The sequence below is a fragment of the Phasianus colchicus genome, chromosome 2, assembly GCF_987193195.1.
Source record: "Phasianus colchicus chromosome 2, bPhaCol1.hap1.1, whole genome shotgun sequence".
In the NCBI taxonomy this organism is placed as follows: Eukaryota; Metazoa; Chordata; class Aves; order Galliformes; family Phasianidae; genus Phasianus; species Phasianus colchicus.
In genome coordinates, this window is record NC_143437.1 from 47,891,447 (window position 1) to 47,915,029 (window position 23,583).

The 23,583-nt window shown below is 39.2% G+C and overlaps 1 protein-coding gene across 1 annotated transcript; it reads right to left on the reverse strand.

Annotated features, from left to right (window-relative positions):
* Positions 1-1,167: 1,167 nt before the first annotated feature.
* On the reverse strand, positions 1,168-21,217 carry PPIL4 (peptidylprolyl isomerase like 4). Its single transcript, XM_031612115.2, has 13 exons — positions 20,963-21,217; positions 20,264-20,331; positions 20,109-20,173; positions 17,930-18,047; positions 16,605-16,747; positions 15,786-15,882; positions 14,251-14,367; positions 12,944-13,068; positions 10,171-10,237; positions 9,213-9,324; positions 7,892-7,988; positions 7,173-7,311; positions 1,168-1,590 (listed from the first exon to the last, which is right to left on the reverse strand). Exons 1-13 carry the CDS (start codon positions 21,030-21,032, stop codon positions 1,372-1,374), a joined length of 1,437 nt encoding a protein of 478 aa, XP_031467975.2. The 5' UTR covers positions 21,033-21,217; the 3' UTR covers positions 1,168-1,371.
* Positions 21,218-23,583: the final 2,366 nt, after the last annotated feature.

Sequence of the window (23,583 nt, forward strand, 5' to 3'; positions counted from 1 at the left end):
CATTCAAATGCACTCACCAAGCAGAGTAGAACTGCTCCTGGCCTCCAGGGCAGACCAGCATGTTGTGATTTTTCATGTCCACCAAGTATTTTAGGGTTTGGTTTTGTACTTCAAATCAAGTTCCAATGAGAGGTACCCACCTACAAAAACTTATTACACACCTACTACAGAATCAGACACTACAGCAAAACCACAACCACAAAAGTTAAATTTATTCACCAGACCAGACTCCTCCGAGTCACCACACATTTCATGGAGGAAGAAATGATGAATGCTGCAACCTTAGCTGCTCTTTCCCTCTTATCAGCACAAGATCTTTCTCTTACATTTCTTAAAATGTAAGCAAACTGAATAATACTGCTTAAATATCCAGATCTTGTATATCAGAGTAAACTGGACATTTAAAAGCCTGCTGACTTTCAGTAAGACCCAGACTCTGATAACATTACCTGCATTCCTTTGTAGTTGAAGATTTATTAACTGATCCACTTCTGCCACCAGATCTGAAAATTAATCCCATTTTGGCTTTGGCAAGTGCAGTGCAAGTTACAAATTCTGCCTTCCTGGAGATGATCACTTTCTTCTTTCTTATCCCCTCAGCATAACTTGCCTGACATCACAACAGGTGGATGCCCTGACATGACTGAGCTCAAGATCCTCAACACTGCAGCTGTGCCAAGTAACAAGTGAACCTTTACATTTTGAGAAGCATCTTCCAATAATGCCACACAGCCAAGGAAGGGATCTATGTAACAACTGAGCAAGTGCAAATGATTTAGTACAGCGCAGCACTTCCAATACCCTTGTAAGCAGCAGTGCAGCACTTCAATGCCTTTAAGCACTGCTGCACAGTTCTCAGCAAGTGAGAGCTGTCAGGACTAAGGCAACCTGTAACTCTTAATTTTAAAAGAAGGAAACAGAACTCTGAGCACTCGCGCAAATGGTATCAGATCACTTTTTAGACGAAGCGTGCACATAACAGTTTTGATTCCCAGGTCCTCTATCATACTCCTTTACCAAGCATCTGAGAGTGCTGAAAAACAAGTACATTCTCCTTGCAGAAAGGAAGCATGTCCTCCAATCCCTTCAGTAGGCAACTCACACGATAGCACGTGTTTACATTTCCAAAAAGCTTTAGACAACATTCCTTATTGGAGACTCAAATCATTCCACTAATGTTAAACATTTTATTAAAAAAAACTTTTTAGGAATCAAGCCTTACTCCAAGTCATACACTGGGAATTCAAAGAATTGTAAGGCCAAACAGCTGACAGAATGTAGCTGCTTTGAATTTGCACAGTCATATGACAGCATGTTGTACATGCAGGAAGAAAACACTATTTTAGTTCCTTCATATCTCCTGCTTCTTCATCATCTGTACTTAGACCTCTCTTTGTCTTTTGATTTCTTAGGACTTCTGCTTCTGTCTCTCCTTTTATCCCAGTCCCTTATTCGGACATCTTCTCTGTACTTGTCTTTATGTTTGCTGTAACTTCTCTCTTGAGATCGGCTGCGACTCCGATGCCTGTCTTTCTTCGCACTCTTCATCTTCTCTCTAGAGCGTTCTCCTTCATGTTTTCGATCAGAATCCTGTTAAAGGAATTGGATGGACATGCAGTTACAGACAAAAACGGAAAAGAATACAAAGGCACGAGAAGAGCTTGAAAGAGTCAAGAATGGTTGGTTCCATAACAGTCTAAGGCTGATTCTACCTGAAACAGATTCACACATACACATGCCTGCTTTGCTTGCAGCAATAGGTGGACGGTACAGAATCACTGACACAGCATATTAGAGTAAAGGAAGGAGAAATGGATTCATTACTCAGATTGTGAAATGCCACACTAATAGATTTACGACACACAACATGCTGGAACGACTACGTGGTAACACCAACACCCATACGGGCCCCAGCCTTACAGTAGTTTAAAACAACAAGATCCTTCTAGAAGTTACCATTTCACCTGGGAAGTCACAGAACTCAAAACATTTTCTTACTAAAAACACTGAGTTTTAACATGTGAATTCCTGACATTTTTAAGTACTGCTAGAAACTATTTTGTTCTTACTATTCAATTAAGATATTCAGGAAGGCAGAAATACAAGAGGCAGTCTCCAAATCCTGCAGGAATATACATATAGAACTTGGCATTAAGAAGGCAGTGGCCACTTCTAAAGGTACGACTGCCTGACAGTTTTGTACCAACATGTACTCTGGTAAGTATAGATCATATTTAGTGGGGTTGTAATATATTTATGAGCTAGGAGAAATGCTTGCACCAAATATATTGTATTTCTTTCTTAATTCTAGTTTTCATTTTTCTAAATATGTGTAGTAACATTTACTATAGTGTATGGCTAAAACCTAAATCACATTTACAAACAAGCAAAATTTTTGTTATTTAAAAGAAAAGTGGAAACTCTCCTCCAAGCAACCTTCTATCCAGAAAGGCAGCGACCAGCATGATCCCCAGAGCAAACTCCCAAGAGCAAATGCTGCCTTCAGGATTATGCAGATAATGCTGAAATTCTACAGATGCAATAAGAAATACAAAACCCCAGGAGCCAACACACACGCACAGATACAGATTTGATCTTTACATACATAACCAAAAATTTCTGCTGCTGCTGCTGAATAGAGTAATCTCACTGGTAGTTAAATGCTTATTCTACATCTTTACTGTCGACCTCTATTTCAGTACATTTTTAGAATCTGAATAAACAAAAATAAAGAGTGTTGTTGCTTCCAGTTACTTATAAGGTTTGCCCATTATGCACAGCTTCCCTTTAACTATTTTATCAAATATCTTACTAATGAACCCCAGATCCTTGGTTTCCATGTTTGAACAGGAAACTGGGTTCCATGTCTCTCTGTGTCAAGGACTGAATGAACATCAGAAGGTGAAACCCCAGCTGTGAAGCAGAGTAGAACTTGACAAAAATACCGACCAGTAAAGCAGGTGGGGAGCACAGTGCTCTGCTATCTTCAGGGTGCTTTGTTGCTGAGAGAGAACACAAGGGGAATCGGGAAAAAAACAGAACAACTCCCAGCACAAAATCTACAAAGCCAACATCGGAGAGAGGCTGCTGGCCCAACTAGAAGCAGAACTCCTCATTTACAAGGGGAAAGGCTAGTAAAGACTTGAATGTAATGACAAATAGCCTGCCTTGAATGTCGTAGAAAAGGGCAACTTGCTGAAAGGATTAAAAAAGTCACATGAGCATGGAGCCAGATAAGCACAACGATCTTTCAAAAAGCATTTGATGCAAAGGTGTACAGGGCATGTCTGAAGCTGCAAGTGCCACAAAAAGGTTGGCATGTAGATAATACCACCACAGACTAATGAAACAATATAGCAATTTGAATTAACAGGATGAATTGCATCTTAGTTCCCCCAAAAAATTAGTTATATTTGTCCTTAACTAACATTTTACCTTTTTCAATTCTCTGGCATAGAAAAAGTTTTCAAAACATTACATTAATAGAAGTAATAACAGTATTTGAAATTGAATCCTTTATGTACTACCCAAGTCAGAAAAATGCTGTTTTCCTGTTGAAAGCAGAAAACTACTTCTTAGAAACAGATTTTTTTCTTACTGTTGAAGTCCAGATTCCCCAGTGTAGGATCACTGCCTCTGATCAGCCAACAGATAAGCCATGATCCAGTACTGTGTTGGTGAACACATGATGAAGGAGTTATTAAAAGAGGAGAAGAAAACTTCCCTGGAAGTCATGGCTGACTTTGCCAGAAATAGTAATGTGCCAAACAACTCCTGAATGTAAACCAGTCTGAAATACCATGACTACAAACACAGAATAAAGATACGCCACCTCTGTGTACGTAAAGCACACTAATTAAAGGTTAGGAGGATCAAACAAATAGAGATGGCCTTTCAGTAAGGAGGTTTTGATCAAACCTATTCAAACACTGTCCAATAAGTGGTAAGAGCAGGAGATTAAAAACAGAAAGATCAATATATTTTTGCTAAAATGACAAGCTGCAGAAATCTGAAATTCAGAGACCCTGTGTCAAACAAAAATCCATCAGATGTGCTGTACTCCTCCACAGACCCAGAAAGCTGCTAAGGGTACAAAGTCATAATGTGGATCTCAAGCAGAAGCAATCAAAATACTCTGTCAAATCCTATTCTCAAACCCACACACTGATGCAGTCTCTCGCTCCAGACCCACATCCTGTTGCCTACTAAAAGCAGCCACAAGACCCTACCTCTTCAGCCCTCTGGAATCAAATCAAACAGCACAAGGTTCAAAAATATCTTCTTAACATTCAGCTCCGAGGCTGAAGATTCAGGAAACTGGTGTCAAACTAAGAAAAGGGATGAGTCAAAATACACTAAAGAAAAAAAAAAAAAGTAAGAGAACAGAAAAACAACTCTACATCACGGAAACTATTCAGAAAATAAAAGTCCCTTTTCTGCAGTCATAGCTGGAGCTGGTAGCATCAACTTCAATTTCAGTTACCAGAACTTTCTATTACTGGACTCTGCTCTTTGTCATTTAAAATCTCTGCAATACCACAGGTTCAGGACAAAAGTCTGTAGATGATGCATAATCATTACAATCTTTGACAACTGATTGTGCTAAGTTAGCTGCTGTTTTGTTATAAAGTTTTTACCTCAAATGCTTCTCCTACTTCTAAAATAGCCTTAAGGGAAAACCATTTCCTTATACTAAACATGCTACCACTGATCCAAAAAGTTCCATACTGTTTTGCTTTATGCAGGTCTCAGACACTGCCTCAAGAACACATCTCCCTCCTTGGTTCTTGTACAAGTTCCCCAGATTAAGACTCAATTATAAACTAATATATACATAAATACACACACACACACAATATATATATAGTATATTCTAAGTATGATTTGTCAGCTAAGCTGCCAGCAAAGTTTACCTGGAAAGGGTCACATTAAAATCACTCACAGATATTCTATGTGGAACTAAATACACAAAACTCATTTGTACAAGAGCAGGCATGTCCAACCCACAGCCATCATGGCAGCAGCTCTTCCCTCAGCACCAACTGAACATCACTGTGCTATTAACCCTGCCTGGGCAGAATTCCACAGGGCACTGCCTCAAGTGATGGCAAATAAGTTTTTGCATTGTGATGCACTGGCTAAACATGAGCCTGTGAACAGTGAAAAATATGCAGCTGTACTTTTCGTTTTGATAAAGGAATTTGAGTACAGGTTTCAAGATTGCCGAAAAAAATCATCAATTTCTTTATTTGCAACTCCATTTGAAGTCAACATGCCAACTCTCAAATGGAATGTATTGAGTTGCAGTTAAACATTTGATCGTGTCTCTTACCAGCGAGAACTAGCCCTGACTTCACAGTCACACCTTATTTGTGCAATTTTTGGCTGTATGTACATTTGTGAACAACTGTTTTGAGGGGTGAAGTACAGGAAGAGTAAAATTGCATCAAAAATATCTGATGAATACTTTGAGAGCTCAGTAAGAACTGCAACCACTGCCATCAAACCTGGATGATGCATTAGTTTCATAAAAACAGGGTCACATATCCTAGTTTTATGGTTTTGCTGCTCTCTTTTGTACATGTTTTAATAAAAAAAAAAATTAAAATAATGTATATAAAGTAACAAAACTTAACTATATTATTTTACAACAGCTGCCCCCAAAGTAATCCCTCCTATTTTATGGTGTTGGTACAGAAATCAGAGGTGAATGTCAGTGATATGGCAGTAGAGATTGAGTCTTCCCACCAATATTCCAATACATATAAAGCAAAGGTGTGTTACTGAATGCCTCCATGCAGAAAAACTGACGCTCAGTGACACTCACCAACAACATTACTGAATGTTTGTAGAGACAAAAAGTGAATGTGAGCAGAATGAAGAGACATCTGAATGATTTTTAAATGTTTTCTGCTGGTAACACATGACCAGCCAGTTCTGTATGTGTATTTTCTGAACCTTCAAGTGCATCTTTTACATGCAAAAATATTTGTTGCAAGAATGTTGAAAACACATTGTCAATCAGCCAAAAAGACTGGCGGAAGTCCAAAACAACATGAAGGCAGACCCCTTGCAAACATTCTATACTCCAGATTTATCTGACCAGATCCTTCCCTCATCCAAAGGATCCCAGCCCAGTTAGTACACAAGCAGTAATTGGAAAACCGATATCACCAGTGAGCAATAGACCAAAAGAGTGGCAATGAAAAGTGATAAAACATTGCCAGTGTTTGTGAGAAAAGTTATTTTTAGAATCACAGCAAGAACTGATGTAACAACAGAATCACATATGCCTTCTGTACACAGCACTTAAAAGTGGTACTCAAAATACATGCCAGGATGATTCCATTTGCTGTAGCTGGAACCTTATCACTTTCTGCAAAGCTGCTTGAAGACAGCTTTATTCTCACGCAAAACCTGCATTGTTAAAATACTGGATGCTTATATTTTCTGCTTAGCTTACCACTACATAATGCTCAAATTTCAAGAGTAGTTGACCCTCCACTTAATCATTCAGTTCCCATGAAACATCAGCATCTTAACTACGTCAGATTCAGAAAAATGTGAAAATGCTGACCGCAGAGGCTGCAGTGAAATGACTGAATGGCAGAACCACTGCCTTCTCACAGCCTTCCCCACAGCCTGCCTTACAGCACTGTATGCTAGCACAGTCTGGATCCAAGCCAAGAGACATATAGATTTTACACAAACACTTCCAAAACAACTTAAAATAAATAAATAAACAAACAGACAATGCAAAGAGACTGTGTTTCTGATTCCACATGGGAGAAAGCCAACACACAATGTTTTGGCAAGAATATCGGGAATAGTTCGCATTCATGAAATTTCATGAACTTCTGGTTTATGACTGGGAATAGCAGGTTCAAAATGCTGAAGATCTTCTACCCTATGAGAGGCTACACTGCCTCTTGGTCTGAGTGGCTTTTTGCCAAAGCACCCATGCCTCGCTTCCAAAGTCCAGAAAGACCCAGGAAACCTCTTTTATAATCAGATACTGACACTAGTCTTCTGCACATTCACAGCTGCTGTACTTTGTGGGACTTTGCACACAGGGTCCTCAGTTGAAAATCAGACTACTTCTTCCTGGATTCTCTTAATAGAGCAACAAACTGATATAAAGTTAAATCATTAATTCAACAAGAGCTAAGTACCTTGTATTTTTTGGTCCTCTTGTCATCTTCTTCGTCTTCAGAGTGGTAGTGCTTTTTCTTCTTCTGTTTTTTAGCCAAGTGTGACTGACTTGTTTGAGATTCTTCTTCTTCCTCATCTAGCACAAGGTCATACTTGGCACTGATAGTATGGGTTAAGAACAGATTTGTTACTTAACAAATATAAGAACAGAGACGTTCATAAAGGAAAGAAACCCCAATTTACCAGACGAGATTTACCAAGACATAAAATTCAACTGTTCCAAAACAACTGAATCTTATCCTGATAAATTGTACAGCCAGATCTCAGTTTTTTATTTTTTTCCTATCTGTGGATCTCTGAACAAGTTACAGTTTTCTGCTTTCTGCTGCCACCACAAGGAAAGCAGGATTGCAAAACATCATTTCGTTACCGCCCTTCTTTCATTGTGGATACAGCAGATACCATGCAAAACCAAAAGTCTCTGTTATGCCTTTTGTTATTCTATGGCTCTACTTGAATAAAACACAAAAGTGAAACAACGTATTCTGATTTCATCAAATTCACACAAGTCATCATATGAAACAGGCAAAATGCTTAATTCTATCTCAAATGCAAGATGGTTATATGAAGTGGTAGCAAAAACATCTACCTGGCAAGCTTTAGTAATATGAAATCTTTCCCAGTCTGCTTTCATACACTCTACTTGGCACAAAAAATTCCTCTGACTGAAAAAGGATACTCCTGCTTTGGTTTCACCTTCTCTTTTAGAGCAAATTTTGAATGTTTATCACGTTCCTTTTCATACTCTTTGAAATCATCCTTGGTGTACTGCCCACCTGTTGGCAGAAAAAAAATCAGTTGGCAGAACTAAAAAGAAAAAAATCAACAAGAGTCATACCTACCACTGCATTCCATTTATGAGTTTGAAGGCTCTTCCTAGCCCTGCAGAGATTCATAGTTCCAGAAGGAATACTGACATCTGGATGTCAGAGTAGAAGTGTGTAGTACAAGTCATGACTCTGTGCTTCTCTTGCTTGCAGATCTCATTAAAAAGCATATGGCTTTCTCCTCACACTTGTGTACAGTGGAGATGAAATATGAACATTATCACAAAGCAGGATTTCAAAACTGCTTCAGTCTCTCTTTCTCTACAGGACCTATGTCACATTACTTAGAATTCTGTTTCCTGAAGACTGCCCTCATTATTAAATGACTTTCTACTCCCATGTGCACAAGGGAAACCTGAGACAGCTGCAGGTCTCCATCTGAATTCACAAGCTATCCAAAAAGTGTTAAGACTTGATTTAAGAGGGACATCACAGACTGCATTTTCTGTACATTCACATGGCAACAGCTGCTCACAGACCAAGATACTATTTCATAGCAACGTGCTGCCACCTCCCGGTCATACCAGAAACCGCGCAATTGCCTGGCTAGGTCAGAAACAGCAACCGAAGGGGAATGACAGTACTTTGCCTAGGTCATTCTACGGGTACCAGATAAGCCCAACAAAATGACAGTATAGTTTAGCTTTCCAGTATTTAGGAAAATTTAGATCTACGTTGCCCCAGACAAAGAAAAAAATTCAGTTAATAAAGGCCACATAAGCTATACAATAAGGTTGGCCTGCAGAAGTGATAATCCTAGCCTAACTATTCACTTTTTGTCCTGTACCTTCAATTGCTATACACTGAATAATGAAAGGTACCCAGAAAGTAACAATGTACTGCTATACTATGTTGTTAGTAAATATCTCCAAAGGCATCACTTCTAAAGTTTGAGATGGGGAGCTCATGATTTACCAGCAAAAATCTATCTATGGTAAAATATTTTTTTCTTTCTGACCTACCAAGTTAAAGTAGCAGTAGGAAACTCTTCCTGGAAGAAGTGAATAGAAGAGCTAGACACTTTGTTGCTCTGTGTTCCTTTGCTGCCAGGAAATTCACATCCCCCAAAATAAGAAGATTGAAGCTCTTAACTGCTTCTCTTTACATAATTATTTATAGTTCAGAAGTCACAGCTTATTAAATTAGGAGTCAAAGAATCACAAGTGTACCTACCTTTTCCTTTCCACTTAATCTTTGCAACAGACTGGCTAAAATCCACATGTATCCGTCTGTCATCTATCAGCACGTTGTCCATTTTGAAATAGGCTTTCTCACAGTCTTCCTCCTGATATTAACAATTCCAGAAAATGTACACTCGTGACTATTTCATAACAGTATTCACTGAAGAGCTCAAACACAACTCAACTGCTTACTGGTACATATTTTCCAAACAACTTCTATAATTGCCCAAACCACAGCAGTTTTTGCATTGTACCATTTAAAAAAAAATAATTATGCTTTGTCCCAGTGTAAACATTCAAAGTTCCATCTTTTTTCATTTTATTTCACCATTTTAAAAAGTATATGTAACATTTAGAGAAAAGAAGGGAAAAAGGAACAACAACACAGGTAACAGAAGTTCTATTTTAAGTACACAAGTAGGCTAAAGAAGAGTCTTCTGACTTTTCCAGCATTGTCTAGTTTTCCTCACAGATTAGAGACTATCAGAAAGTTTCTGTAAAGAAGTTATACACCATAAAGAAAACTTCTATCAATAATACTGTAAGAGCAGCTTAAACTGACACGATTTACAAATCGAACATAGAGTACAGTACTGCAAACACCCATCTACCATCTTCAATTCTTTCTCCACTTTTTATGCAGCACTCCTCCATTTTCTCCCAGCATTCTCTTCTTTTACTCTTCAAAACTGTTACAAAGCATGCTCTGGGAAATAAAAAGACCTACTCCAAATCCACTGACTTCCAGGAAGGCTAAGTACACATTGGTATTGCTAGGCTGAATCAAGACTTCGGCCTGCTTTAGGACCTACAATTTCTGTAACTAAGTCAGTAAGAGAAAATGTTAGGTACCCCACACTTGAGGATTTTACTGTTCTTCTGTAATGGAAGTATACTGAAAATGAACTTGCGTAAGCAAAATCTACATACAGCACAATTAAAAACCGTACCTTTTCAAACTCAATGAAAGCATAACAAAGAGATTCACCAGTCTTCCAGTCTCGAATCACTTCACAGCTGAAAAAATATCATGAAATTAAAACGTCAGTGCTTCTGGAGCACAAAGCATAGGACAGGCAAGCATTGATTAAAAGGAAGAATAACAGTTAAAATATAAAAGGAAAAAAAAAAAAAACAGGCCTAAAAAGTATTACAAAAGTTGATTCTGAGATCCCTGGTATAAGGCATTAGTGTTTCTGCACAGAGAAAGCACATCTGACATTAATCAATTGAGTAATTGATTTATTATACTTAACTCACAAGTCCTTAACTTGAAATGTGAAATAAGAATGAATTGTAGGCCTAGGGATGAAATTCTGATGAAATATAATTATTTTTCAACATTACTGCTGGTGATCAAGTCTTTTGCATTTCACTAATGGGAGAAAATAAATCTCACATTCTGGTTTTACAAAGGAAAAGGAAAGTTTGAATAGATACTGTGACAAATTTCTCCTCTTAGAGGGTAGCCCATTAGCAGCCATCTTATCAGGAAGCTCACTGAGCGAAAATATGAAGCCTAAACTATTGGATTAGGAAATGCAAAATGGGAATAATTATAGTGTTGCATAAGTAATGCCAAACTCTCACCTATAATGTGAGAATTCTGGTCACAAAGTTTGAAACAGTCAACGAGTACAATAAATGGGATATCAGTGTGAGACTTGAATGTCCTTCATTTGCACTGAGCAACTAACATAGTAGGATTTAACACACAATCCACAAGATGGTCAAGATGAAAAAAAGAAAAAGGAGAAAAAACTACTCAGACAAGCTATATGAATTCTTTGCAGCAGCCATTAATTGAGAAGAAAGTATCCCTCCAGGGATACCTGTACCCTTTTCTTCCCTGAAGTGCCTGTATACTAATTCATGCAGCATGAGAATTAAACAGGAGGCACTAGAGAACTGTATGAGGTCACAGAGCATGATCTTATTGTGATCATGAAGACATGGAAGGACAGTTTGCACAACAGGAATGCTGTCATGGATGGCTATTCCCTTTTTAGGAAAGTCGTGCCAGTGAGGCAATGCAGCAGAGTTGCTCCTTATGTGAGAGAGCAATTGGAATGTATCAAGCTCCACCTGAGGGTGAATGATGACCCAGAGGAGAGCTTGTTGGTGAGAAACAGGAGGCAGTCTGTGATCCTGTGAAAGCAGGACACGCGCAACATCCCTTCTCTTTGCAGATTATTCAGAGGATCTATTTGAAAGTGGAAGGACTGCAGAACAGTTTATTAAACAAACTGATAGAGAAAAAAAAGAACTGTAAAAAGTCTCTAGGACATCCAGAAATTATGCTCCAGTTATAAGGATAGCAATGCAATGCCAATTTCTCACATACATCCTACAGAGTCGAGTGAAGGATCTGGTGGTCTGCAGGTCTGTATGCCTGCTGTCAGTCCTGCACAAACCAGCAGAAAAGGAACACAAGACTGACTTAGTGAGCATCTGAATAAACGGGACCTACTCAATACATCTAAAGTTCTTTAAAAGGGGTAGTGCTAGTGATACACTTCTGAAATCCCTCTGGAAATTCTAATAAATTCCTGCAACAAAGGGTTTGGGGGAAACTAAGCAATAACAGCACGAGATGACTGTACTAATAAGCAAGTGCAAGACACAGTAAATAATCATTCTCTCTTAAAGAAAGTAAGGAGGTCACTCATAGAGTTTGCTGATAATATTAAATAGTTCAAGACAGAAAAAAATTGCAAAGTTCCTAGGAGTCTAACTGAACAACTAAGTAGAAAGTGACCATCAGTGCAGATAAATACAGTCAGATGAGCATGGGGGGAAAAATCTTAATTGTGCCTTGTGAAAAACGATAAAACCTGAGCTGACAATTACCATTAAAGAGAAAGACTAAAATTTGTATGATTTTTTTGGTGAAATCAATACTGCAAAAACAGCCCAGGTTTTAAAGCGTTCACAGCTCCAGGAGTAATTAGAAAAGGTACTGAAAACAAAGTGGAGAATATCACTGTGCCACTATAACTCTGTAATTTCTTTAATGCTGTAAGCAGTTCTAGTCCTCTCATCTTGAGGTGAAAACAGAAGAATAGAAAAAAGTTGAGAAAAGGGAAACAAGGTAAGGAAAATTCCTCTATAAAGTATGTAAGCTTGTACACCTAGCCAGAAAAAAAAAAAAAGATGATTTGGGATTATATCCATTAGAGAGTTGTAGGAAAGCAGGCTTCACTGCCCATCTTTTTGTTTGTTTGTTTTTTTGTTTCCCCACACCAACTTAAGAGGAAATCAACTGCAACTATTAGAAGCCAGGCTCAAAACTGAAAAAGACAACAGGTACAGGGAACACTTTAAGACAGAACATACTGGGTGCTACAAACGTGTACTGCTTTATCTAAAACTGTACAAATTCTCACAAGAAAAAAAACAAACCAACCCCACCCAGTGCTATATCTAGCTTATGTAGTGGCTGAACTGTACACTACTGAAAGGAGGGAAAGGGTGGGGGACTGGGGAAAGTCCCAGATTTGTCTCACTTGCTCCTGTACTTCCCCTAGGTGTTCACTTAAAGCTACTGTGGGGACAGGATATTCAGCTGGTGAGATGTTCCTTTGTATCACCACTGCTGCGGTCTGACAGCGAGCAGATTACTAGACACACCAGAATAACTACTTAACAGCTAAACCTAAATAACACTGATGGGCATCATGCTCAGTTTTAAGAAAGCATTCTGTTTCATATTACAATAATTACCTTTTAATTGGACCAAATCGTGAAAATATTATCTCTAGGTCTTCATCTGTGGTCACAGGATTCAGTTTACAAACAAACAGCACATTTTCTGGTGGCTTGACTTCTGCATCTGGTAAGTCTCCCACCTGTGGGGTTCAGAAATAGACTTTCATCAAAATTCCATAAATTTTAGTTCATCCTAGCTTAATAAGGATGAGAAATTAAAATCACACAACTTTGTTCAGGAAGACAGAAGAGAGCCAGCACTCGTGCCTGCTTAGAAGCAACACTTGCTTACAGTGCACACAACTTTGATGTACGCAACCTCTGGTCAAAATCCCCATGTCAAAACCAGCAATCTAAGTTCCAGAGGATAATACAAACAATCACAACATCTCGCTATAAATTACAGCATCTCTTTAAAAATTTGAATGAAAGACTGATAATAAACAACTTATCTCTATTTCACTTAATATGCTAATAAAAAGGTAAATGTACATTTGTTAGATAAGCAAAATAATACAAGAACATATTTCAGAAAATAACTTTAGCACATGACAGTACCAGAGAAGTTCACTGTTTTGACAAAGGAACAATGAAACAAACAGCTGTGAGTTTTTAGATTTGTCTTTTAAATCAGCAAAACTAACGGTACACTATATTTTTTTTAAATCTCTTCATCTTATGTAACATTGCTTCCTACTGCAGACTACCCAGCAGTACTCATTATCGCATTGGCTCACATTCCATTCCCCCTTGCCTTTTTTTTTTTTTTTAAAGACAGCTTTATCCAGAAAACATATCAGTGGTCCAATGCTGCAAAACAAGAACACACGGCTGTAGATTTTCTGCAACACTGTGGCTAATGTTAAATTTCAGATAATCCCACAGAAGGAAGACAGCCACTACACATAGGATTAATGTAAACTACTGTGAAGAGTCTATTTCAAGTTTGCTCAGCTCTCTCCCATGCAGGCTAAACCTTTTTTTTGGGGGATTAAAGACATTCAGCAGCACATTACGTATGTTAAGTTTTAAAACTGGATGCACTCCTAACAAGTTTTTATAAAGCCTCCTCCTGGCCCTGAAAATGATATAGCACTGGTTTTTGTCAGAAAACCACTTCTTACAATTCACAAATATCAAGTGTTCATGCTTGCTTCTTTTCATTGTATCACAGATGTGTAATAGCACGGATTCTGAGCCATGACATCATATCAGCAATTTCAAGATAAATAGTACACAACTTTCTACACATAATACAACAAGCACATGCATGTACAGAAACAGAAATAACACCAGAAAGGTAAAGAGAAAACAATGCTCACCATTTCCAGAAGAATGGCACGAGTTTTTGCCTCTTTTTCTGCCTGAACTTCTTCTATTTCATCTGCAGACCGTCCTTTCATATCATCAATTTCTTCATCTGCTCCTATTCTTCCACTCTGGAAAAATTAAAGAAAAAAGGAATTAAACTCCTGGTCAAAAATTCTTGGTTTCCAAATATTACTTGGATATCACTTCCTTCCCCCAAAACAAGAGAAATGCTCCAGCAATGCATCTCTGCAGAGCTGGTCTTTCCTTTTGTTTTCTCCACTCAAGTTAAAAAAGAAAAGATGCTATCCTCATGAGCTTCAGGCACCATAAACTACATATGAACTTTCAGGCTCAATTTGAACTGAACACAGTTTGGTCTTCTGAATTCTTTTACGACCTTATCTCATACTCAACAACTCACCACAAGTATCAGCTCATGTCTAATCTAGATAGTTCCTGCCAGAAATGAAAACAACGAACACCACAAATTTCTGTTGTGTCCTGTAAGACCATATTATTAAATATAATGTACTGCAACAACAACAACAACAACAACATATTTCTGCACATCTACCACCAGGAAGATTTGAAGCTTAAGGTTTTTCCCTCATCGGTATCTCTAGAACACTGCTGCTCCTACAAATACTTCAAATACATCAAAAGCTGTATCTTCTGTCACGCTACAGGCAGGGGGAAACTAAGAGCAAGCTTTGAAATTTCTGCCAAGTTTGGCAGTGAGATGTAAAATTCCTTGTTTAGCAGATCTGATGGTATGTGAGAGATTAAGCAGAGTACAGATGTACCTCAAAAGCCTAATTTCAATCTTGCAATTATATATCTATTAAGCTTAAAGACAAACAGTATTCCCTCTAGTTAATGTATTCATTGCTTGAAAGAACTGTATCCATATAGAGAAATAGTATCACTTAGCAACTTTCGTAACTGTATGCTGTGACTAAATTATTCACTACAACTACATTTCTAGCACGTTCCTTCTGTCTAAAGAAATACACAACAGTATGTATGCTTGGAGACATGAAAGAATGACCAAGAATGCTCACAATGAAATACAAACAGAACACTTCTCATATAAAAGAGAACCAACAACAAGCAATTTCATATTAAAAAAATGTAGTAATATTTGTGTTCCACCACAAGAGTGTACAAAAAAAAAAGTAACATCAGAGGTGAATATTCTGAATGTTGTGCTTCGATAGTTTTTAATTAGAAATCTGAAATACAGCTTTCCAAACTTATTCCACCACAGGACAGCAAATCACTCAAATAATTTCTTTTTATCATTTTCTGACAGATTAAACAGACATTTGATTAAACACAGCAATATCCCCAAAAAGAAGACAAGCATTTCATGTATCAGAACTCAAGCTGGCACAGTAGAAAAGCACCTGTTCTGCTCCTGTGCTAAAGAATTTACAAAGTATTAAAGATATAGATTTTGACAAAGCCTGTGCTGGTGACTAACAGGGATCTACTCGTTTAATTCTTTCTCCCAATTTTTCCCCAAGAAGCCATGACAAAGACTCACATCGAGCTGTTCCTTAGTAGGCTCTGGTGAGCGATCAGGAATAGGCAAGCCAGGTGGATCATCAAATGGATCATCCAGAATTACTGTATGATTTATCCTAATAGAAAGCAACATCAAGATCAGCACCACAAGCAAATAAAATTATCTTTACTCAAGTAAAAGGAAACCAGCCCTGGTGATTCCCAGCTATATCCCAAAAAGTCAAACATAGTATATGTTTGTAAATACTAAAACTGATGCTTCTATAAAGGCAACAGATGCACATTTTCTTATATGTCTTCTTATTTTAGTACCTGTTTGTTTTCTTAGAGAGCTATTTCCAGCCTATAGTCTAGTAAAGTCTAATATCAAGCAATATTTTACTTTTTTGCTTCCTAATTTCTCAAACTACACAAAGATTTCACAGAAGAACCCACAGGAAAAAAACTGCTTAGAGCAACCAGTGATTATTCTGGTGTCCGTCACCAGTGTAGTGTCTTACAGTTTAGCTTGGACACTTCCATCCCTGCTCTGCAAGTTCACAGAGGTCTTTAACAACTCTCTATAAAATTCAGAGTCCATATGAAAACACATGTCTATACTGATGTATAGATTTATGGCTCACAACTCATGTTAACTCATGATACACTTCCATAATAAATACTAAGCTCCTTTTAGAAGAAATTTCTATTAAGACATGATTACAAAGCATTTTACCAATAAAACAACAACAAAAGAACACAAGTTGCTTTGTATTGCTATATTAATTTAGTTTCCAAAAAGATAAACTTCTTAAATTATAACATATTAATCAAAAAGTGAGGTTAAATGCAATCACACCTGATATCTTGATATGGGATAAAATCTTTATCCACAAAGGTTTCATTAATTGTCTTCAATACATCCATGCCTTCAGTCACTTCTCCAAATACCGTATGCACACCATCCAGATAATCCAGGTTTTCTCCTGTTGTAATAAGAAACTACAAAAGAAGATACAAAATCATCCACAGTCATTTTTTTTTCCTGAAATTTTTCTTTCCCCACAAAGAAGCTATGGTAAATCTAGTGGGAACTGCATTTATTGTCATATGCCTACATGCTAGCAAACTGCTTACAAAAGCAAACTTAACTATAAATACAAATGCCATTGTTTCTTCCTAAAAGACTATATAACATTTTTTTTATTTTTTATTTTATTTTTTTAACTTACAATGTATAGAAGCAGGAAAATTAATTCCATAGCTAACAACAAGCTCTAGGTGGAACAGAACTGTAGGGCTTTTTTTTTTTTTAAGTTGCTCTTTGATCATGTTAAAAAAAAAAAATCATTTTTCAATTCAAACGTATGAATGTTTCATGTGAAGCATTTTAACCCATAAAAGTGACAATGCATCCATAATAATTATTCAGAAATAGTATCATTACTATTTCTATTATCTCTATATATATCACCATTACTATATGAGATAGGGCTTTAAACACATCTACAGCAAAAGCTTTGCACAGATGAACTGGAAACGACACCACTTTCAAAAAAAAAAAAACTGTTTTATAATAATTTTGGCAAGCATGCTAAAGCTTGCATTAATACAATATAATCATACAACAAATTTTGAATTCAGTTTCCAAATTAAGATGGAACATTTAACTACAGGTTTTTTTCCTGCCCACTCTATAGATCAGCTAAATCATATAACGTTATTAACAAAAGTAAATAAAAAGAAGGGGAAAAAAATAGAGAATTAAATTCTAACAACATTTATCAAATCTTTCTGGGACAGGATTTGAAGCTGAGCATTTCAACCTCTTCTCAGTAATCAAATAACTACTGGCACCTGGAACACAATGAAAAATACTCAGCTATAGCTCTTTTTGCACAGGCCTTTTGACCACATTATGCCCCCTCCTGGAGGCATACAAGACAAGCTGGATGGGGCTGCAAGTAACCTCATCTAGAGGGACATATCTGCCTATCGCAGGGGGCTGGAACTAAGTGATCTCAAAGGACTCTTCCAACCCAAACTACTCCATCATTCTGTGATTCTATGATAAAACGATGCTGCTGAGATCACAACACTGTTGTCAATGTTGCAAATTCAAGGAATTTTCATTTTCCTTATTTAGATGTGTATCAAGACTTACTCCCAACCCTGCAGGCTGACCTGTGATCCATGCATATCGCTGCCGTTGTTCACCATTGACACTGTTCCTTTTTTCTTGTGCTTAATTCTTGGCACTTTTTCTGCCTCAAAAAATCTAGCTTGATCACCATACAGCTTACTGAAAATATAAAACAAACATATTATGAGGAGAATGAATTTCTAAATAAACAAACGTTAAACAAATGTTGTAAAACAGATTTTTTTTTTTTTTTAAATTGGCATTTGCTCTAGGGGAGATTTAGGTTGGACATGAGGAAATACTTCTTCTCCAAGAGAGTGGTCAGGCACTGGTACAGGCAGAGAGGTGGTGGAGTCACCATCCCTGGAGCTGTTCAAGAAATGTTTAGATGTTGTACTGGCATGGTTTACTGGGGAAACATTGGTAAAAGGTAGACTGGATGGAGGTCATTTCCAACCTTGATGATTCTATTAATAAAACCAGAATTTACATTGTATCTGTGCAGAGTTTTTAAGGACATATAAGTACACCTATATAATCTACTACATATTACAAAAAACAGATTTTTTTTTTCTGAAGCCTTTCACAGAGGTTTTCCGGAGGCTTGCTTATATGGTTCTAATGCAGCATATAACATTTTTCTAGGGCAAGAAGGGAATGCATATTTTGATAAGAAGTTTCCATCAAAATAAATTAAGCCTACACTGTAAAACCATAATATTTTATGCTTCATATTTCTCTTCCATGACAAACAGAAAGCCAGTAAATCTGCCTGTACGCCCAGTTCACCATACACACAGAACTATACAGAGTACCTTAACACATACAGGATACAGCAAATCATTAAAATGTTTTCCATTTTTGAAGTCTATTCTTGATTTTTACCTCTCTCCATAATTGACGGAGAGGTGATCAATATACACATTTGTCCAAATTTAAGGAATAATATTGCATTTGAACTTATTTTGCTAAACAGCTGTAAGTCTTTATGAAGAGAATATACAAATTAAAGTTTCCCTGCAACAGTTTCCAGGGTAGCAAGAACAGAAATGTCAGTTCTGTGGACTTCAATAGGAGGGAACACTGTCGGTCTCCATTCTAGCAGCAGGGCAGTATCCACCATTCCCTCAACACAGTCCTTCCTCACCTGCTGCACTAATGGGCCAATACCATCCTTATAAAAGAACAATATCAAAACAAACTTCATCTACCCACAAGCAGAGCTTGTGCCTAGTAAGCATATGCACCCAGACTTGCATCTGCTTAGCATAATTAAACTGCTTTCAAGATCATGACAGATTTACATGTTCAAAGTTTTCTATTTAAAGGCTCTGACAGGTCAAACTTAGAGAAGTCAACACTGGTCTAGCAACACTAACTCTGTTCAAACTGAGCTATTTATCTCAGTATACTGTGTTCTCCACCAACTCAGGTTTCCAGTTTTACTCTGCAATTTTCATTCTATATTTAACAGCAATTTCAAATGAATCCTCCAAAATCCTAAAGAAATCCTTGGCAACTCTGCCGACAGCAGAGGATTGGAGCTCAATGATCTTTAATGTCCCTATCAACCTAAGATACTCTATGATTCTACAGTGAAACATACAGAATATACATATTTTGCCAAGTTTCACCATAGCTATATGAATTTCTTCAGCCTTTACATTCATGAGTACTAACATTTTTAACAAGGAAACTAAATTCCCAGTACACATTCAGCATGATAAAAATGAACTCAGGTAAATTTTCAGGACAGCAGGATTGCTTAGAGTGTAAGAATGCACAGGGGAAATGAAGCACAGCCTGTGTTCTCCTCCTGCCCAGCTAAATACATTTTGTTACCAAAAAAAAAAAAAAGTAGAAACAAACTGCTAATGATTGTGTCCTCCACAGAGCATCTAGTTATGGTTCTCATCTTACAAAACCAAACCTAGTTATCTGCTCACTCAGAAATGAATAGAAATTTATATACAGCATGTTATAACTTCATTTCTAAGGTCAAAGATAGAATGCTGTCCAGAAAACATTTCTGAATGGTTAAAATCAGTGTAAAAACTAAAGCAGTATTCAGCTATAATAGCCAAAGCCAAAGAAGCTTACGCATCAACAAGTTTACTTTGAAACAACAGTTCTGCTCCCAAAGAGCTGAAAACAATCAAAGTGCAACCTTTTGCTCCCATACTATCTCTCTGTTGATTAAACACCAGACATTTTACTTACCAAAATACAGATTCACCTCCACGTCCAGTTCCCATGGGGTCACCCGTCTGTATGATAAAGTCTCTCTGTCACAAAGAAAAATACATAAGATGCTGTCATGTCTGTGAATTTAGACAAACAAACAAAATACCACACCAAAAACTGAGAATACTCACCTGCACATTATAAATAAGACAGTAGTTGTAGTACTTGATTTTGCAGAGCTTCAGAAAATTCAGGCAAGCTGCAAGAAAGGATACTCATATTTAGTAAAGAAAACCCTGGGTCTAATAAGAATAGATTTATGACTCAGTGCATACAAAGCTGCTTTTGGGGCAGGTGTGTGAAGACTTGGCAGCGTAGGGCTTATAAGCACTGTCAGAGATGCTGTAAGGTCCCCTTAATAGAGCTGTACATACAGGAACAAATTTCCCCTCCGCAGTTCCTTCACAGCAGCCAGGAAAGAAGGCCACTGCTGCTTTTCAGTGCCAAACACTGTCACTCATCGATATTTTCAGTGTGTATTACACGTATAAACACACTGCTACACACACAAACAAGCTTTCCAGCAGCAGTCGGTGTATGTAAATACTTCAGAGACCCACGGGTACCACAGAACCTCTGACCCTCCTATGAACCCGGTTCCAGCACGGAGCTGGGCGCACTAGAGGAGGCCAGCAGGCCTCGGCCCCTTCCCCACAGGGGATGCCGCCAGCCGAAGGGCGGCTACAACCCGGGCAGCGCCGCGGGCGCCAAATGGCGGCGCCGCGGAGCGCCCAGCACGGCGCTGCCCCACGCCTCGTCCCGGCCCCGCGGCCCGCCTCGCCGCCACCCAACACTCGGCGTCCCCCCGGTCCGGCCCGCCGCGCCCCTACCGCGGGGCCGCTCCTCCGTGTAGAGGTCGATCACCAGATCGCCCAGCGTGGTTTCCAGCAGCACAGCCATGGCCGCCTCCCGCTCCGCCAGCCCGGCCCGATCCGGCCCTGCCCGCCGCGGGGACGCCCCCTGCCGGCGCGGAGGAGGTCCCGCTCCCCGGGCTCCTCAGGGCGCCTGGGGTCGGCGGCGGGCTGGGTCCCGTGCCGGCGGTACTGCGCTACTGTGCGAGCCTTGGAGCCGTCGCCGGCTTATTCCCAGCCTGCGCACCGAGCGTGCGTTGATGGAAGGCTGTTTCTGAGCCACCCTGTAGGGCACTTAGTGACAGAAGGAAGCATGACCGCACAACTCATTTATTACTCTGAAGCCGTAAGCGCATCCGCCTTGTGCAGGTCCGTGCTGGCTGAGGTGTAACTATTTACCTGCTGCTTTCAGAGCTCTCGCTTTGCCCTTCAGTAAGAAAGCACCCGCAGCTGTGCCACGGGAGGCTTGGGCTGGTCGTTAGGAAAAACTTCATCAGCATGTGGGTGGTCAAAGCCCACAACAGGCTTCCCGGAGAGGTGGATGGTGTCCCACAGATGTCAGCAGTCAGGAGGCGTTTGGACAGTGCCCTCAGTAACATGCTTTAACTTCTGCTCAGCACTGAGGTGGTCAGACAGCTGGAAAAGACACCTCTGAGGGTCCCATCCAGCTGAGCTTCTGAAATAATTAAGAGGAAAAATAAATAATGGCAAAAATTATTTAGTCATTGATAGGAGTTTTATCATTTACACTAAATATTTACACTGTTACGACATCCTGTGCGCTGTGAGACTGATGAAAGCCTGGGAAAACTGGGGAAGTGACATTTGTTGAAACCATTTTTACTGCATATTTTTTGCAGAGTTAACTACACTCCAGGAGAATGAAAAGAGGAAAAGAAATAATGAGAGAATCATAGAAACACAAGGTTGGAAAGGACCTACAAGATCATCTAATCCAATCATCCTCCCATTACCACTGCTACCACAAGCACTAAACCAGATCTCTCAGCTCCTCATCCAGACGCCTCTTGAACACTGCCAGGGACGGTGACTCCACCACCTCCCTGGGCTGCCATTCCAGTGTCTGACCACTTTCTGAGAGAAGAAGTTCTTCCTTATGTCTAATCTAAATCCCCTATGGCACAACTTGTCACCATTTCCTTGGGTCCTGTTTGTAGCCTGGGAGAAGAGGTCAAATCCCCCCTCATCACAACCTTCCTTCAGGAAGTTGTAGAGAGCAATAAGATCTCCTCTGAGCCTCCTCTTCTCCGGACTAAACAATCCCAGCTCCCTCAGCCGCCCCTCGTAAGACCTGTGCTGCAAACCCCTCACCAGTTCCACTGCCCTTCTCTGAACACGCTCCAGGGCCTCAGTGTCTTTTTGCAGTGAGGGGCCCAAAACTGAATACAACACTCGAGGTGCGACCTCACCAGTGCTGAGTACAGGAGGATGATTACCTTCCTGCTCCTGCTGGCCACACTATTTCTAATGCAGGCCAGGAGAGGACAAAAGAGAAGAAGGTGCGAAAGATTAGGAGAAAGGGGAACGAATTAAAGGGGAAGTGGAAAGAAACCACAGGAAGGACACATTCAATGACATTCAAAAAGCAGCAAGTGTTCTGTTCCATCCCAATGAGCTCCTGAGTTCCTTGAGGTGAGCTGATAAAACAGCCCAAGCTTTGCTGAAGTGTTCTGCAGGTCAGGGAGCCTTGAGTCCTTGTATTTGTATATGCTAAGATATTATTATGTATCTTGTACATGTTGTAAGCATTTTAATAATCACCTCCATACACAGAACATGGTAGTGCCGTAGCTTGCTTTTGCACATCTAGGATTCACCAGGCTTGTTGAGATGGAACCCCCATCTGATTTACTAATGGACTGTGACACGTAGTTAGGAACATAGTTGATATACAGGCTTCCTCCCACCAGAGCATGCAAATGGCTGCAAGTACCAACAAGAGCTGGATTCTTGGAGCTGCCCTCCTGTCCCCACAGACTCCTACATCACTCAGTGAAATGTCTGGCTGGGGAGTTGACATGCCATGGGGATTTTTGCCGCATGAGCCTGGACAGAAAACAAATCCTTTGCCTATTTGTTTTAGTAGACCAAACACAATAGATTCAAATGAGCAAACTGAAATCTAGGACAGATCTGAGAGAAACTGGGTGATGTTGAAGAGAGGCTGTGGAAATTATGACATCAGTGCTTCTATTCCTTCATCCAGTGCTGACTTGTGTGTTGCTGAGAGTCAGCTAATCAACTTTGTGTTTTCTAATCTCTGAAACAGTACTAACTGTTGATAATAAATGTACTTCGGAATTAAAAATATCTAAGGTGTTTGTTTAATATGTATTTCTACATCTATGACTCTCTCTTCCCAACTTGTTCCAGATGTTTACAGCAGCGTGTCATAAATGCCAACGGCACATGAAATAACAAGTTTGTGTCTCTTTTATGATTTATGTTCACTGTCAAAAGTGCGAGTCACAGAGCAGTACAAAACCAGGCTGCAGGTTGCTTCACCAGGATAGCTCACGTATCGCCCTTTCTGAGCCGCACTGGGCAGACCTGTTTGTCCCCTTACCATCAGAATGTAC

Excerpts from the sequence above, each read along its gene's own strand:
- PPIL4 (XM_031612115.2), bottom strand. The coding sequence starts at position 21,032 with ATGGCTGTGCTGCTGGAAACCACGCTGGGCGATCTGGTGATCGACCTC. Across the intron at positions 20,332-20,962 it reads CACGGAGGAGCGGCCCCGCG|CTTGCCTGAATTTTCTGAAG; the intron begins GTAGGGGCGCGG and ends CCTTTCTTGCAG. Across the intron at positions 7,989-9,212 it reads GATTAAGTGGAAAGGAAAAG|GTGGGCAGTACACCAAGGAT; the intron begins GTAGGTACACTT and ends TTCTGCCAACAG.